The sequence below is a fragment of the Trachurus japonicus genome, chromosome 4, assembly GCF_045865225.1.
Source record: "Trachurus japonicus isolate A0001 chromosome 4, Traja_1.0".
Lineage (NCBI taxonomy): Eukaryota > Metazoa > Chordata > Actinopteri > Carangiformes > Carangidae > Trachurus > Trachurus japonicus.
Window position 1 is genome coordinate 2,633,062 of NC_140910.1, and position 17,830 is coordinate 2,650,891.

At 42.0% G+C, this 17,830-nt stretch overlaps 3 protein-coding genes across 4 annotated transcripts; 1 reads left to right on the forward strand and 2 right to left on the reverse strand.

The window, feature by feature from the left end:
- Positions 1 to 493: 493 nt before the first annotated feature.
- Positions 494 to 1,198, reverse strand: LOC146988234 (protein HEXIM1-like). The gene has a single exon (XM_085775311.1). The coding sequence runs from the start codon at positions 1,196 to 1,198 to the stop codon at positions 494 to 496; it is 705 nt and encodes a 234-aa protein (XP_085631437.1).
- Positions 1,199 to 6,367: 5,169 nt separating this feature from the next.
- Positions 6,368 to 9,494, reverse strand: cts12 (cathepsin 12). Its single transcript, XM_085775378.1, has 8 exons — positions 9,434 to 9,494; positions 8,813 to 8,958; positions 8,604 to 8,723; positions 8,244 to 8,408; positions 7,930 to 8,151; positions 7,640 to 7,808; positions 7,094 to 7,199; positions 6,368 to 6,672 (listed from the first exon to the last, which is right to left on the reverse strand). Exons 1-8 carry the CDS (start codon positions 9,462 to 9,464, stop codon positions 6,573 to 6,575), a joined length of 1,059 nt encoding a protein of 352 aa, XP_085631504.1. The 5' UTR covers positions 9,465 to 9,494; the 3' UTR covers positions 6,368 to 6,572.
- A 2,131-nt stretch (positions 9,495 to 11,625) lies between these two features.
- ankrd29 (ankyrin repeat domain 29) lies at positions 11,626 to 17,390 on the forward strand. 2 transcript variants are annotated; one of them, XM_085773370.1, is made up of 10 exons: positions 11,626 to 11,851; positions 12,433 to 12,543; positions 12,815 to 12,913; positions 13,760 to 13,858; positions 14,035 to 14,133; positions 14,404 to 14,502; positions 14,663 to 14,761; positions 15,825 to 15,920; positions 16,776 to 16,874; positions 16,962 to 17,390. In XM_085773370.1, the coding sequence occupies exons 1-10, from the start codon at positions 11,840 to 11,842 to the stop codon at positions 17,043 to 17,045; spliced, it is 897 nt and encodes a 298-aa protein (XP_085629496.1). In that variant the 5' UTR covers positions 11,626 to 11,839; the 3' UTR covers positions 17,046 to 17,390. The 2 variants fall into 2 exon arrangements, with proteins under 2 accessions (XP_085629496.1, XP_085629497.1); XM_085773371.1 differs by having other exon boundaries at positions 11,679 to 11,851; positions 12,433 to 12,603.
- Positions 17,391 to 17,830: the final 440 nt, after the last annotated feature.

Here is a 17,830-nt window from a genome sequence, read left to right on the forward strand (position 1 = left end):
CCTCCACCTCACTGCCGGCCTGGCCATGCTGGGCCCCTGTGTTTCTCCATCTAAGGGCCACCACTGAGGCCACAATGCCTCCTCATCTGCCAGATACCATCTCACACCTCTGTCTCCAGAACATCGTCACCTCCAGTCCACTCAGTCAGCCTCCATACTTGAAAGTGTAGTAAGTAAAATGTGAGAGCCCTAACCCTCCATTATAAAGCTCCTAATTAAAGTGAAGGTACATGAGGATCAGGTGCAAAGTCTGTTTAGATTGATGCTTCAGACTGTTATATCATTGTGTAGGCCTGATATTATATACAGTACAACAAACTCATGACCTGAATCCTAAGATCAACAGATATAACAAACACATTTAAATAGACATTGAACTGTTTTTCATAAAATCAGAGTCTTGTTCTTAAAATACTGACATTTCTTCTGTTTTAATATATTTCATAAAGTGCCCTCTTGTTGACAGTGACCTTGGAGCAGCTGTCTGGGGCCCTCAGCTCTCTGACACCGCCCACGGAGCCACGGCCAGCCTCAGCCGGTTGTTCTGGTCCTGCAGCCTGGAGACCTGCCTCTGCAGCCCCCGACATTTCTGCACCAGCTCCCGCATGGTCAAACTCTGCAGGCCGTCCACGAGGCGCAGTTCTCGGGCCGGGGAGAAGTCTCTGTGAAGAAACATCTCTCTTGCGTTCCTGGGTCTCCTGCTGCCATCTTTGCGTCCGTTGACCTCCATGCGGTCGCTGTCCCCTGAGGGTCGGCTGCTGGCCCCGGGGCCGGGGCCGAGGCCGGCCGGCTCCCCACCGTAGTGCACCTCCATCAGGTACTGTGTAGTGTTGTATGGAGCCATGGGGCGTCCTCTGGCGAACATCTCCTCTCTCCTGTGGACGGCCCGGACCGTCTCTCTCTCGTCCACCTCCCTCTTCTCCTCCCAGGACAGCTGGTGATAAGGCCTCCAGTTGCGCCTCTTCTTGGTTTTCTTGCGCCTGTGCGTCCTCCCACCCAGATGTGTGCCCAAACCAGTGTGGGAGTCAATGGGCAAACTTTGTTGACCTGGTCCTGCTAAGACAGGACGCATGTCCCCGTGTCCACGGTTGTCCACCCGGGGCTGCAGCTGACCCAGGCCTTCCTGTGGGCTGCTGATTGAGAGGTGATCCCCGCTCCCACCTGACAGTCTCTCTGAAGTGTCCAGGTGATGTGCCATCCTGCTGATCTGCTCTGATTATAGCCACGATGTCCCTGCACTGGAAACCAAAGGAAGTTTGACTGTTTACATTTAAAGACAAAGCAAAAGTAAACTTCCAAATGGAACGTTCTGTTACTGTGACACTCCAGTGTTCTATCTATCTATCTATCTATCTATCTATCTATCTATCTATCTATCTATCTATCTATCTATCTATCTATCTATCTATCTATCTATCTATCTATCTATCTATCTATCTATCTATCTATCTATCTATCTATCTATCTATCTATCTATCTATCTATCTATCTATCTATCTATCTATCTATCTATCTATCTCAGTATCTCAGAAAAGTGAATCCACCCTTCACATTTCAGGAACCATTTTATTACGTCTTCTCATGGGACAATACTACGTAATACTACGTCAGTATACATCCTGTATAGCAGTATAGCTTTACTATCCACTAAAGATATTTCACCACACAGTCATTATTATCTAAATGGGTGGCAACACAAGTGAGTACACCTCACAGTGAACGTACAGACTGACTTAGTGCAGTGTGCTCTGAGCACTGACAGGCTGACCTCCTACTTCTTCAACCGCTGCAGCAATGCTGGCAGAACTCATGCCTCTGTTTTTTGAAGCCAACTTCTGGATATGACGTAGAGCACAAGGACTCAACTTCTTTGGTCGACCCCAGCGAGGCCTGTTCCATGTGAAACCTGTGTTGGAAAACCGCTGTATGACTGTGGCCATCGTGCTGTGGCCAGGCCCAGCTGCTGGCATAAACACTCTATGCTGTTGTTTAGGGCCACAGCCGTTAGGTGGGGGGCCACATGATCAGAAAGGTACTGGGGTTCATCAAGTCATTTAAACATCCTGAGGTCTGCACGTGCACGCTATGAGCTTTATATGTAATTTGAAGTCAATATTCAGCTTCTTTTATCTCACATTTGAGACATTTGGTGAAAATGGAATGGCAGAATTGCCCCGTTTACATGAGAGGGTTAATTCCGAATTAAAATCATTTAATTCTGAATTAAAGTTAATTCCGCTTTAAAAAGATCATGTAAACGTGGTAAATAATGACAACATTTGTGCTCAAAAAGCAATCTTACAAAATTTCATTTTAGACTTGTTTTCTACACTTATATAGGATTACTGTATTCATATCCTATTTCAAGCACCAAAACAGTTCATTCTCATGACTGAAGGTGTGTTTTCACAAGGGATTTGAAATTTTTCAAAAAGCAGACCTCAAATTTCCAGCATTTGGCCTAAATTATTTCTTTATACAGTGTTCTAGGACAAATTGGCCTCAGTGTGCTTACAGCGGAGGTTCTAATATTTAGACATAAAACACTTCTATTTATCTTAAAAAGATAAATTTAAGAAAATATGTAAAAGTCGAGAAAATGGCCTCAAACCTCAGAGGGCATAAACATGTCTGTATTCAGTTTTAACCAGTGATTTGGTGTTTTGCGCTTAGAGTGGGCCACAAACAAAAATCTTGTTTAGGGCCACCAAAATCCTACACTGTTAAGAATTTTCCTGTAAAATAACAGTAAAGAACTGGCAGCTGGGTTACCATTATGATACTGTAAAATTTACAGTTTTTTACTGTCATGGAAATTTACAGCTTTTTACTGTTAATGAAGAAAACAGTATGGGACTGTTTTTTTATTATAAAAACAGTAAACAACTGGCAGCTGGGTTACCATTATGCTACTGTAAAATTACATATTTGTTACTGTTACTAAAAACTACAGTTTTGTACTGTATTTGAAAATTACACTGTGTACTGTTTTTTTAAGATTACTTTAACAATACTTTACAGTTAACTGATTTGTTTAAAAATACATTATCAGTCTTCACAAAATCTACAAACTACAACAAAATAGAAACAGAGCAGCATGTAATTGCAATATGAAAAAAGCACAGCTTCTTAATACACTTTGACTTTTATTTCAACATGAATTTAGAATCTCCACATTCAGACACATTCAGACACCTTCTTTAAAAAAGGCGTTACAGACAATTGAGCAATAGATAAGTCATAAATTTACAAAGCTCTCAGATGTGTCTGCCCTTTGTATCCTCTTGTAATCTGCTATTGTAATGTGGTCTATGAACATAAAAATCAAAGAAAAGCCACAAGTCCAGTATAAAATATCCAAAAGTCCTGACCTCAGACAGTCAAAAATATGCCAGAATGAAACATTCAAACAATTGTATGTTCAGAAACAGACACAAATAACTTGGCAAGAATAACAGCAAGGGACTTTCAACTCTGTAAAGGAGAGAGAAAGAGGGTGAGATTGAGAGGGAGAAAGAATTAAAGCAATGAGACAAGATGGTCTGTGTGTGTTATGGGATTTGAATAATCTCACCTAAATGAAGTCCTGCTGATAAATTCCATGAGTCTTTCAGCATGTGGATACAGTACATGTGGTTTGACTGCTGTCATCCTTTTGCTTGTGGTGCTGGTGCCCATCCAGCCTTTGGTGCCTCTCAGGGTTTATGAAGCACCTGCAATTAATAGTGTCTCATCAGACAGTGGGAAAATCATTGCACATATTCATTAACAACACAATAAAAAGCAGCAAATGTTAATTTAGAATAGCATGCTATTGAAAAGATGAAAAAAACACATGTTATAGTGAAAATACCTGACATTTGGGTGAATTCAAGGGCACAGGAGGCATCTTCCTGGTTGAAGATAGAAGGTGGAAAATAAGGTGGGTTGGATTCCCTCACATACACATGGCCCTCGATGCTGACCATCATCCAGCGCTGAAAGTTTCCTGTTGTTTTACCTGAAACTTGACCAAGAATTGCCCTGGTAAATTAAGATGTGCTCACTGTTTCACCTGCACATTTTTGCAATTTGCAATCAGGCAGACAACACTACAGGTCTAATATTGCTGTGACTTTTCATGTACCCCACATAGGCAACTGAGGTGCATATACCTGACAAAGAAAAGATTATTGCAAACTTGACCATGATTCAACAAACAGGAAGCACCGTGCAATATGAACAACAACTCACAAATACTTACTGTGATCAGTAGCGCAGCAGCAAATAGTCTTCAGTAGGCTTATGTGTAATGTCAAAGAATATGTCAAAAAACTGTACCGTAAATGACGCTCAAAAAGAACTCAGCAAACATCTTATGGATCATGAGCCCCCATAGATTCATTAATTAATGGCAAACATGGTAACAACAACAGCAACAACAGTGGTCTTATACTGACTAGAAGAAAAAAGTACTAAAAGCACTAAATTTCTGAGCTAAAAATTTAAAATCTGGAATACCTCAGAATGAACAGACCTCTTATGTTGTGGTGTGTTACACCATTAAGGCATTATATGAATGCTTCATGAATTCACTTCATCTATCATCTGTGAAAATTTAGCTAGCTACCGAATCATTCTGTCATGACATGCACATTTGCAATAGGCTGATGAAAACAAACTGAAAACACTGCCAATTTACTTTGTACCAATTTACAAATGAAATAAAACTGCTACTCACCAAATAATTTGCTAGATGGGGGTGGATGAAGGGTCGACAAAGAGAGGAACAGATCCGGCTTCACATGTGTAGTTTCGGTTAAATTTCCCACAATGCAAAAAATACAACATGATACCGTGACTTAGATGGTTTAGATGAAAGATTAGCGGTTAAGTGCTGTATATTAGGAAAACAGTATAGTTCCGTTAAAAGAACAGTAAATTACCTAAATTTAACAGTTTTTGTTTATTTTAACAGTAGAATGATGTATTTGAAAATAACAGGTTAATACTGTTGGAATTCTGCTGTAAATTCACAGCTTTTTCTTACAGTGTAGGGCCGGCCCTGGCTGTGGCCGAGGGGTGTACTCACTTGTGTTGCCATTTAGACAATCATGGCTGTGTGTTGAGTAATTCTCAGTAGATAGCGAATCTATACTGCTATACAAGCTGTTCACGGACGACTCTAAATTATATCCAAGTTTCATCTCTATAGTAATGTCCCATGAGAAGATACAATAAAATGGCTGCTGAAATGTGAGGGGTGTACTCACTTTTGTGAGATACTGTATCTATCTATAGATATGGATAGATAACTATAGACAGAATTTAATATTGTACCAAAATCTCACATCTATTGTGCAGATTGTTTTTAATATCCATGCTGTCCCAAATAACCAAACCGTGTTAGTTTTTGATTCAGTTTGTTTTGAGTGCAACAGCAGAGACAACATGAATCAGTGGAAAGGCACATGATTGTGTTTCATTATGTTGTTGTTATGCCACAAAGAATAAAAATGGCCCTACAGATGTAGATGTAAACATTCAGTGTACACTATATGGCCGAGGAAAATCAATAACCTTAAATTATATAATATATCAAACAAATCTATGTGACAATTTTATTCTTGTCTGACTCCAATGAGACTCATTTACCTTTTATTAAGAAAATTTAATGTGAGTGTTGGTTAGCTAGTTGTTTATAGGTTGGGCTAATGTGCAGAGAATGCAACAACAAACAGAAGAGAAAGGTTATCACTTTATTATCAGTCAGTTAAAACACTTCAGCTGATCGACTAAGTAACTGATAGAAAATATGGTTTTGGTAAAAATGAAACATTTACTTGCACTCAAAAAAAACACACACAATAGTTTTTTGTAAGTCCTATAGATTCAACACACTTTAAACCAGCAGATTGAAAAACCAGCACCACCAAACCAACCCTCCTTCCCTCCCCATCTCTACACATGTCATTTCTACCAGGTAAAACAAGTGTGAGTGTAATAAAGGAACTCTTGCAGTCTGAAGATATAACATGAAAGATAAAAACAAGCAGAGGCTGACATCGTCCTCACTGACAGTGAGAGGTGAGTTTGACAGATGAATCATCACAAAATGTTTGTTTGAGTTACAGCTAACATGTTATCTAGTCAGGAATGCTGCAGTGCTTCATGACTATTACAGACGCCGCCTTATTCTCTCTGTTGGTCCTTTGTCTGTCTTCATTAAAGTTCATGCTTTAATGTTGGTGTGACCAGACCTTCATATGGCATTTCATTACATCACTATGGTACAAAGTTGCCCAGATTTTGCTTAAGAAACAATTAGATTTTCCATATTTGACTTTTTTTTTTCTTTTTTTTTTTTCAAAGGCTGTGATTGAATCTTGTGTGCACTTTGTTCCTGAGAGATGCTGTGTGCTCACTGTAACACGCTGACGTGGGACATCTGCAGTGTCAGACAGATGCAGCAGAGGGTTGAGTAAATATGCATGACAGGGCTTTAGAGATGATACAGGCTGTATGAGCATTGACTGATGTTGATCCACCGAGGGACCAGTGAAGAGTTTAGACTCTGAAGCATCTGAACAGAATCACAGTGTAGGGTACAAGGCGTAGCTCGCAATGCCACATGTGTTCCTGCCGTCCCGGACCATTCGCATGTAGCCACCTTCACCCCAACTGGAGCCCCAGCTGGAAACAAAGGAGCAAAAGCTTAGATTTAAACAAACACACTAAAAAAAAAGATAATAAAAAAGAAACACTATATAATAGATATAAAGGTGCATCTCAATGAATTAGAATATCATGGAAAAGTCAGTTTTCATCAAATCGCCCCAACCAAGTATTGAGTGCAGACATACTTTTCAGAAGGCCAACATTTCCATATTAAAAATGCTTTTTTTGAGATTGAGGGTTTGAAAAGAAAATTAAATAAATAAATAAAGACACAAAATGTTTCATTCTGTGTGTAATGGATCTATGTAATGTATTAGTTTCACTTGAATTGAATTACTGACATAAATAAACTTTTCCATGCTATTCTAATTCATTGAGATGCACCTGTATGATAGGAAACATGGTGCTGGATCCGTTGTAGCGAGGTGGCTCTGACCTGTTTTTGATGATCCAGTAGTCTTGGCCTTCTTCAGAGCCGTAGCCAACCAGCAGCACTGCGTGACTCAGGTTGTTGGGGTTACAGGTGGGCTCATCATATATTCCTGTAAAGTCAGTTCAAACTGCATTAATGGTTGTTTTTTTAAAGCCACATGAGGGCGGCAGAGACAACCTGGAAAGACAGTATGTATTTACATTAACAATACACAGGAACATTTATCTTTCATTTGGAGATGTGTTCATGGTCACCGGATGAGTGTTAGTCAAGTTTTCAAAGACAGAGGTTGTGAACCAAAACAGCAAATCAACTTGTGTAAAGCTGCAAAGAGAGAGACACTATAATGATGTGGGTTTTATCGAGTGCAGCGCCTTCCATGTGTAGTAACTGACACTCAGCTGATATAAAGTATTGATTATAGCAGCTAGAAACTTTTCATAATCTTCTCTATTCTTTTTCCTTTTTTTTTAAACTTTATTTTGCGGCATAATCTCCTTTGGATCGCTGACAGGACGACTGTAGGGGAAATATTTAAAGACTGTGAACCTGAGCTGTAGAACAGGAAGCTTGAATGATCTGCATCAATGGCTACTGTGATTGGTCCAATGGTCGCCACGGCATCAGCGAGGGCCTGCTCATCCCCTTTGGGTATGAACCTGTAGTCTTTAATATGAGCAACCGCAAGTGCACTGTTGTAGTAACAGGGCTGGGTGTCCTGTGGAGAGAGACAATCAGAAGGAAATGTTGACAAAGTGCTGGAAATACTAGATTTCTCTGTTGTGTTGTGTTGTGTTGTGTTGTGTTGGGGGGGGGGGGGGAGCCAGCAGCAGCCTCACCGCCGAGGTGTATGGGTAGGTGCTTGTCGCCTGAAGCCCATTGTTCACCACATAGTCGTAGGCGTTGGCCATCCAGGCCCCGCTGCAGCCGTAGGTACCGTACGGCCTGGAGCAGTCCACCAGGTTTTGCTCACTCAGGGACACAAGCTGACCCGTCTTCTTGTAAATTTGTCCCTCAATGGCTCCTGTAGTGCTGAAGGCCCAGCATGAGCCACAGTAACCCTGGGGAGATCATTTTCAAACAGGGATTTGAACGTGGTCGTGATCGAAACCTGGATGACGTAGGGCTCAGGTGGAAAGTGGGAGCGTCTCACCTGATCTTTCACCTCGGTGACGTAACCCATGTTCCTGTAGTCCACAAACCAAGCATCCAACCTCCTGGCATTGTCACGTAGCCTCCGGGGAGAGACTGTCCTCCCTCTCTTGGCGAACTGGGCGTCTATGGTGGCACCTTGCAAAACTCGATATTCTTGTCTTGTCTATGTGCAGAGATTAGGAGAGATTGTTTCCTAACCATTCATGATAGTGATACCTACAGCAGCTTAGCAGTGACTGGGAACTGATTTGTGACATACAGGTTCAACAGTGAGCTTCAGTGAGGAATGCTTTTGCCTCTGGTTTGTAATTGTGAAGTGTCATGTTTTTACCACAGGGGGGGAAATAAAAGTCCTCACCAGGTCTCCATATTTATTCATGGCCATGGTGAACGGCCTCATCCCCCTAAAAAAACCTTGGTTATTGTCTTCAATCATCTGCATGTTCCCCTCCCAGATGGCCCTCCTCTCCAGGTCGTCCTGCGTGACGACACCAAACACATCAAGATCAGCAAAGGTGAGTCAGAGCACATGTGAGGAGGAGGAGGAGGAGGAGGAGTCTTTCTCACCATCTCTTCATGAGTGATGCCGTTGATGTTCTTCCAGATCTCCCACTCAGTCAGAACCGCCTCATCTGAGTCTGATGCTATGTTCAACGGGCCGCACAGCAGGACGCAGAGCAGAGCTGCTCTGAGCAGGAAGCTGCTCTGCCGCCCTGTAACAGACAAGAGCATCACAGCTTGAAGCAACCTCAGAGATTGTGATGCTGTAAAATCAGAGCACAACAGAAGTTTTCTGAGCCAAAACATCACTGCTTTATTCATAGGATCTTGCTTTGAGAACATGATGTTTTCCAGCCAGTTTAACTGTGCTTTATACTTTTTAGATTGCAGATTATAGCAACTAGGAAAACATTATATTCATTTATAAAGGTTGTGTTGCTCTATAACCATCCACATTGTAAGTGTGGGTGTCAAATGTCATTCTCACGACTGAGATGCAGTGAAATGTAAATGAACTCAAGAAATATGTGAAACATCTATGTTGAAGATCACATGTTGGCACACATTCAACTCTTAAAACTTAAAACGGAAACTTTGTGTCAAACATTGTGACATTTAAAATAATTGTCCAACTGGTCTTTAAAATGACAGAGTGTCAGTTGAAATAAAAAGCCCTGGCCATCTTACCTGCCTGGATGCTCGTCTGTTTTGTTCCCATGGTCTGACAGCAGCTCTGGACAAGTGATGTAGCTACATTCTCACTGTCAACCTTCCTTATATAGCTTTGTAATAAGTACATGCTCCTACTCTACTTTTAGTGAATCCCCAAATCAGCAGTTAGTGCATGAGCACCTGAGAAGGATATAAGTCAACAAAAATAAGATGCTTTCGCTGCTCCTCCTCTGTAATACCTCGTTATGATCTGGAGAGAGCGAAAGCTGCAATTTTATAAATCCCTCAAATGCTGGGTTATAATCGAGCATAACACCTGACATGTAACTTTCCAAAACCAGCAGTGGAAGAAGTACACAAATCCTTTACAGTAGATCAATGAAAAAAATATTCCATTATAAGTAAAACTTGTGCATAACAGTCCTTCTGAGATGGAATTGCTGGGTTTGAAATAATTGTTAGCTGCAACTGGTTTAACTTCTTAACGCACAGTTTTTGTCCAGTGGTCCACAAGATAAACTGAAGGCAAGGAGGAGAAATGAACAAAAAGATTAGATTGAAAGGCCTAACTATGTAATGTGAAATAAGAAGTTGTGAAGGGTTAATTTCTTATGCAGTCCAATTAAATAGTTTATACAGACTTCTTGATGTTGAACTGAGCTAGAAAAAAGGCTTTTAAATACACTAATCCAGCTGAATGACTTGCAAAAGACCCTGGGATTGAAGGAGCTGGTCTCTCTCTATGCTTTTAAAGACATTTTAAATGGTCCAGAGGTAAATCAGGATGCAGATGCTTTGACTAACATGTTTTTGGCGCTTAGTTGTTGTGTGCCTTTTCTTGCTTCTTTCACTATGATTTACATGCATGTGTTTAGTGTGAATGTGAAATCTTTTTTGTTTACTGTGCTGCTGCTGTCTTGGCCAGGACACTCTTGCAGAAATAGATTTTTAATCCCAATATGTCATTTTCTTGGTTCCTTTAAAATAAAGGTGATATGGGGCTGTGTTCAGCTCAGTTGGTAGAGCACCCGACCCATATGTTGAGGCTATAGTCCTCACTGCAGGCGGCCCCGGGTTCGAATCCCGCGTCGAGCGGCCCTATCCTTTGTGTCATTCCCCACCTCTCTGCCTCCCATTTCCTGTCTCTCTCTCAACTCTCCTGTCCCTGTCCATTAAAGGCGAAAAAGCCCCCCCAAAATACTATACAATAAAAAAAATAAAAAAATAAAGGTGACATGAAAAAATAAATAAAAAAGTTTATCTGTTTTCCAATGTTTTTGCATTTTTTTAATGGTGAAAATCTTTGGTAACACTAAAACTACAACTGAAACAAATGATGAGAAGTGCAGATTTATAATAATGCACCATAGTAGACGAATCATGTAGCTTAAGATGTAAACCTAGGCAGGGTGCTTGAACCCCACTCCATCCCTCCATCCATCCGTCCATCCATCCATCCATCCATCCCTCCCTCCATCCCTCCATCCAAACATCCATCCATCCATCCATCCATCCAAACATCCATCCATCCATCCATCCATCCATCCAAACATCCATCCATCCATCCATCCATCCATCCATCCATCCATCCATCCATCCATCCATCCATCCATCCATCCATCCATCCATCCATCCATCCAGCCATCCATCCATCCATCCATCCAAACATCCATCCAGCCATCCATCCATCCATCCATCCCTCCCTCCATCCCTCCATCCATCCCTCCATCCAAACATCCATCCATCCATCCATCCAAACATCCATCCATCCATCCATCCATCCATCCATCCATCCATCCATCCATCCAGCCATCCATCCATCCATCCATCCAAACATCCATCCAGCCATCCATCCATCCATCCATCCCTCCCTCCATCCCTCCATCCATCCCTCCATCCAAACATCCATCCATCCATCCATCCATCCAAACATCCATCCATCCATCCATCCATCCATCCATCCATCCAAACATCCATCCATCCATCCATCCATCCATCCATCCATCCATCCAGCCATCCATCCATCCATCCATCCATCCATCCATCCATCCATCCATCCATCCATCCATCCAGCCATCCATCCATCCATCCATCCAGCCATCCATCCATCCATCCATCCATCCATCCATCCATCCATCCATCCACCAGGCTCCTCTCTCACACAGGAGTCGGTCTGTGTGTGTGTGTGTGTGTGTGCTCGGCAGCGCCCCCGGTGGCCGGCCCAGAACCTCGGTGCAGCAGTGACTGCGCTGCGGAGGATGAGCTCAGCTGACCGGCTGCCTGTTATTATGTCCCCGGACGGACGGCTGCCGCCAACACCCAAACACAGTGCGGCAAACAGGAGAGAGGCGCTCGGCTCAGCATCGTCTCTAATGAACGAGTGCGTTGGAAGAAACATGAGTCACTAATGAGGTCTGCACCATGTCTTTTAAGGTAAGGCGGCTTTTTGCATCCATCATGCTCGGCAGGCGGCCAGAGGCCCGCAGACATCACACCTGCTTCCTGTCAGAGCACACTTGTTCATCCGCAGGGTTTATCTAACGATGAGCTGCGTTTAAGTGTTAAGTGTTAAGTTTAAGTGTTTACTGTGATGGAGTCATAAGTCTATCTCTCTCTCTCTCTCTCTCTCTGTATAATTGAGTATCATATGGCCTATGGTACTTGGATTTCATACATTAACCTGTAAACGTGCATGTCTGTATTTGGGGTAGATATAACAGTAGGCTAAGTAAATTCAAATCCCTTCTGTGTATTCTGTGGAGTGTGTGTGTGTGTGTGTGTGTGTGTGTGTGTGTGTGTGTGTGTGTGTGTGTGTGTGTGTGTGTGTGTGTGTGTGTGTGAAAGAGAGAGGGAGACACACCTGATTGATGCCTTACCTGTCATTCAGTACCAGACACCTCAAACCTTTGCTCTCTCCTCTCACTGTTTTCCCTGTCTCTGCTCCACTGTCAGTGTTGTTTAATACTATAATGGTGGTTTAAGGTCAGCGGTTGTTGTGTGTATTTACTCTCCAGAAGGAAACACCCCTGGCTAATGCTGTGTTTTGGGCAGCGAGGAAGGGGAACTTGGCTCTACTTCAGCTGCTGCTCAACAGCGGCCGCGTGGACGCAGACTGCAGAGACAGTGTATGAACGCTGCATGTCCTGGCTGCTCAGCTGCACGCTTTAACCATAAACCCAGCTGTGGTAGGGAGACAGTCGGTGTGGTGCATGTGTGTGTGTGTGTGTATGTGCCTAATGTGTGTGTGCATCACAATTTCACATCCATATTGTGTTTTTTGTGTCATCATATGAAAAGATGAGGGTTTCAACTGATAAGATGGAAAATCTGCATTATTTAGTAGCTGCATCAAGCAGGAACTCATCCTGATGTTACATTACTGACATTTCTTTTCAGTATGGAACAACAGCGCTGATGGTGGCGTCCTACAGCGGCCATTATGATTGTGTCAAAGAACTCATCATGCAAGGAGCAGACATCAACTACCAGAGAGAGGTATGATGGGAAAGTACCTGGCGACTCCACAGAAACAATGTAACCAATGTCACCAAAGTTACCAGACTGTGTTGACAGGGAATTAAACCTGTAGCCTTAGATATCATGTGTTAATCAGTGATCTTAACACGCTGGGAGGTGGATGTGTCTCACCTTCTTACAGAACCAGCTCACAAACTCTCCAGGCTCCTGGCCAAAATAAGTAATAAAGGTCCGAGCAGTGGTCCAACCCCAGCAAAGTGGTTTTACACTTGTGCTGACTAAGGTTCCTGTGTTTGTGTTTGTGCAAAGCTAAGCTAACTGGTTGTGGCTTCATATTTCACAGATATTAGAGTGGTATTCAAAAGCGCTCTGTCAGGAGAGGGAAAGTCAGTCAAATGTTTGAGGGGGCGCCCAGGGGTCCACGATGGCCCCTCATGCTGGCAATATACTGTAGGCCCCGGTTCGAGTCCCACATCTGGCGGCCCTTTCCTGATCGTTCCGCCTCTCTCTGACTCCCCATTTCCTGTCTCTCTCAACTGTACGATCTAATAAAGGCATGAAAAGCCAAAAAATATACTTTAAAAAAAATCGAACTATCCCTTTAATTAGGGAAGTTGTTTGGCTGTAGAAACACCATAGAAAACACCCTTGTGTTGAAATTAAGAAAAAAATCGAACTATCCCTTTAATTAGGGAAGTCGTTTGACTGTAGAAGCACCATAGAAAACACCCTTGTGTTGAAAGTAAGTTTTTTTTACATAACCAGCTCAATGAGATCAATGAGAACGAGGCTTTCATTTTTTTCTAGGTCAAACTGTGTTTCCGACATTGTTCAAGCAGGATCTTTTTTTAACTTTCCCTCCAGACTGGTTCCACTGCCCTGTTCTTCGCCTCCCAGCAGGGACACCATGACGTGGTGAAGCTCCTCTTTGAATTCGGTGCCTCCACTGATTTGCAGACAAAGGTATGCTGCAGTGCAGGGCACCATGACATGCATCACTGGAGGTAAAGAGACAAAGACAAAAAAAAATGATGCACAGCAGGGTTTGTTGCTCAGTGTTGACTTTCAGCATTGTTGTTCTTCAGCTGATGAATGCACATGTCATTTCTCCTGTGTGTCTTCACGTGTTTTCGTGGCAGGACGGCGGCACAGCTCTCACCGTCGCGTCTCAGTATGGACACTCCAAGGTGGTGGACGCCCTGCTGAAAAATGGAGCCAATGTTCACGACCAGCTGAATGTGAGTCTTCACCCCCCCACCCCCACCCATCCTCCCTCTCCCCTGACACACAATAGTCCCAGCAGCTGGAATCCAGCCTCTCCGGTTTCTGCAGCCCGCTGAGTCAGACGTGTCTGACACTTAGCAGGATGAATGACCCACCTTAGTGTGGGAAAACATCCGGACAGCAAAAACCTACATTAGTCAATTAGCAGCAATATAGTAATTTGTTATAAAAACACAAAGTGTGAACACGTATTAAAGTGTAGAGATGATTCTTTTATATTTCAGGATGGCGCCACCGCTCTGTTTCTTGCTGCACAGGAGGGTCATGTGACTGTGATTCGTCAGCTGCTTGCATCGGGGGCCAAGGTTAACCAGGGGAGGGAGGTAAGGTCCTCCTGGCCTCTTGTGCATATTGAAGGATTTGAAAGAGAAAGTTACACACTCTCCTCTCTCACATCCCCTGGGTCTCCATCTCACGCCTGCATCCACCCTGGGACTTTGTTTCCATTCACGTCCTTGTTCTTACCCCCTCCTCATCCTCCAGGATGGCACTGCCCCCCTGTGGATGGCAGCTCAGATGGGTCACAGTGAGGTGGTGAAGGTGCTGCTCTTACGTGGTGCTGATCGGGATGCTGACAGACAAGTACATTGTTAATTTACAGTCATTCAAGTACATAAAATGCACATTTAGGGTTTATTTATCAATATCATTAGTCACCTTGTCCCAAATTAACACAAAAGGTTTGAATATGTAATGTTAAATAACTGTAACAATCTCTACTTTAAATGATAGTTGAGCTTATTGAGGTGGGGTTGTGTGAGTAGACAGTGTCTTGCCTGCTGTAGCTTTGGATCGGCGCCCTCTCACTTTAGAGAAACAGCAGGAGCAACGTCTGCTGCTATGGATGAGCTCATCCACAAAAACATGTTTTAGGCACTTTCACAAAACGCCCACTGACAGAAGCTAATATCAGTTGAAATGTACAATGTATCGTCAGTATTCCCAATATTGTATGTTATTGTCAAATGTACATGTGTGTTCAAAGAAGAGGGCTGTACTTTGGACATACATATACATACACAACCGTAGAGTTACTGTATTTACTACACACACATGATGAAATAACCAGAACTATAACTCTAAGGCCAGTTCATTTACTGATACACAGGCTTTATCTGTTGTTGTGATGGAGCTGTTCACCAGTGACCTGCAGATCATTCAGCTGCTAAAGACCCAGATATTTCCTTCATGACTTGGTAGAAACAAAATTAGAGCTAGATATTCATCAGGTAGTATGTAAGAGTGGACAGTAGAGTTTTATTAGAGTTTTATTTGTTTGCACAGTTAAAAAAAATTACACAAGTAAAAGTAACAATTATAACAATTTGAAGTGCAGGAAGAGGCGAAAACTCGAAGAGCTTATCACATGCCTCCACCTAACAATAAAATATTATATCATACTTAAGAAAACAAAATATACAAATGAGCAATCAGAAAAATATTTAGATAAAAGAAAATATTACACAAAAAGAATAATAATCAAAATATATCAATAACAATAAGGAGTAACAATTAAGAAACCAACAAACAAACAAAAAACAACGACTAAAGGACAATACAAATAAAACAAACAAGAAATAACTTCAGTACAGATTATGCAGATCATTGAAGAATAACAGCAATGTTTTCTTCTGTGACTCTTGAGGATGGATCCACAGCGCTGTTCAAAGCAGCTCTGAAGGGACATAACAGTGTCATCGAGGAGCTCCTCAAATTTTCTCCCTCGCTCGGCCTTCTCAAGGTAGAGGACACCATCACTTTCTGTGGACTGTCTGTCCAAATGACTGTAGTTGCTTTTTAGCCAGGAGTTGGATGAAAAGCATCATATCACTGTCATGTCTGGAGAATACATATTTTGTAAATCTATATATTATAACTTGACTATTGAAATAGCATCTGGTGCTATAGAGTCATCCCAGTCTACAAATATTCTCCAGACATAAAGGGACATGTTTGTTTGGTACAAGACCCGGAATAAATTGAATAAATCTTTATTGTCCACCTGGGGTGGAAAATTGCCTTCGGCTCACCAAGCAAAACAAAACAGCATGAATTACACTGAAGAACAAAATCTAAAAACCACAACAACAGTACACTGGGTTAAAATAAGGTCAAATAACAGTGGGGATTACAGTAGGAAATAAGAAAAGGAAGCAGAGCAGTTCCACAAATGTCTCTGGGTTGGTCACTTCTTTAAGTTGAGGATGTTGATGGCATTTGGGACAAAAAACGTTTTGAAAGCACCTTTGGCCAGGGGGACACAGTAGCGCCTTCAGTATTTTAGGAGCTGATATAAACCTAGTCTGAGTCTGGTAACTAATAAAAATATTTTCTTTCTTTTTTTCAGTGAAAATTTGAAAAAGCAAAAACTACCTTTCCAATTGTTGGATATGGTTCAGCCCAATCCTAATCCTGCAGTGCTAGATTTCGAGAAGATTTATTAGTAAACAGAGAATTCAGCACTATTGCATTATTTTCAGACTGAGGGGATGGGGTTCACATGTCAGACAAAAGGGGAGGGACTGAACAGGGGAGTTTTGGGGGGTACACTTTTTACAATAAGACTTGTGAACATGTGTTTATGTGATGTCTCCAGAACGGCTCCACTGCCCTTCATGCTGCAGTCATGGGTGGAGATCAGCGAACTATAGTGCTGCTGCTCGGGGCCAACGCCGACCCCATGCAACCAAACAGGGTACGGCACACTTAGATCTGACAGACGATAGACAGACAAGAGTGAGAAACTTCAGCTCATTCACTTTTTCTCACGTGTGTTTTACAGAATAATGAACTCCCTGCAGATCTAACTAAGAGCGAACGCATCCTAAAAGTTTTACGTCCAAAACTCTTGAACGGAGACAGCTGATGACAACCCATGCCCCCGTCTTCTTCCTGCCTGCCTGTACTGCACTGATGTGAGGGGAAAAATAAAGCAACAACACACTGTCAGCTCTACTCAAACACAACCTGTACTGTACGTGGTGCTTGCTTCTGATTGCTGTCATATGCTGAATAAACCTCGACTAAATACTCAGCAACACTATGTGCAACCAAACTGCATCTGTCCTCCTCATCTATCTATGTCTCCTTTAAACTGGTGTTCCACAGTAAATTATTTTTGTTTACCCCCAGGTGTTGTAAGATTTCTAGATATTTTGCACACTAATTATTTGCCTTTTTAATAAATGTAATAAAGTGTAAGTTTGTTAATGAATGCAGGACTGGCAGTGTGTGTATTTGTTCACTGGATGAGGATTGAGGTAGACAACAACATGCAGACACAGATTAATAACATTGATTGGAAGAAAGTTTGGATGTTCCCCTATAAATTTTTAATTGTAAATTAGGTTAGGGAGGTATCGTCCAAAATTATCCACAAATACTACCCTGCCAACCATATGCAGAAATTAAAAAAAGACATTAACACAAATTGCTCTTTTGCAATCTACAGAAACTGTTCTATTGTATTACTGTCCTTACACCAAAAAACTATGGGCAGAGACCTCAGCAGATTAATTATTGATCATCTCACCAAAGATTTCTTTCTACTAAAGGAAAATGTTGTTTTAGGTTTCCATGATTATCCTGTTTATCCTATTTTTTGGCAAAATTCTTTATACCCAGCAGTAAATTTAGAAAGAAAACCCATTG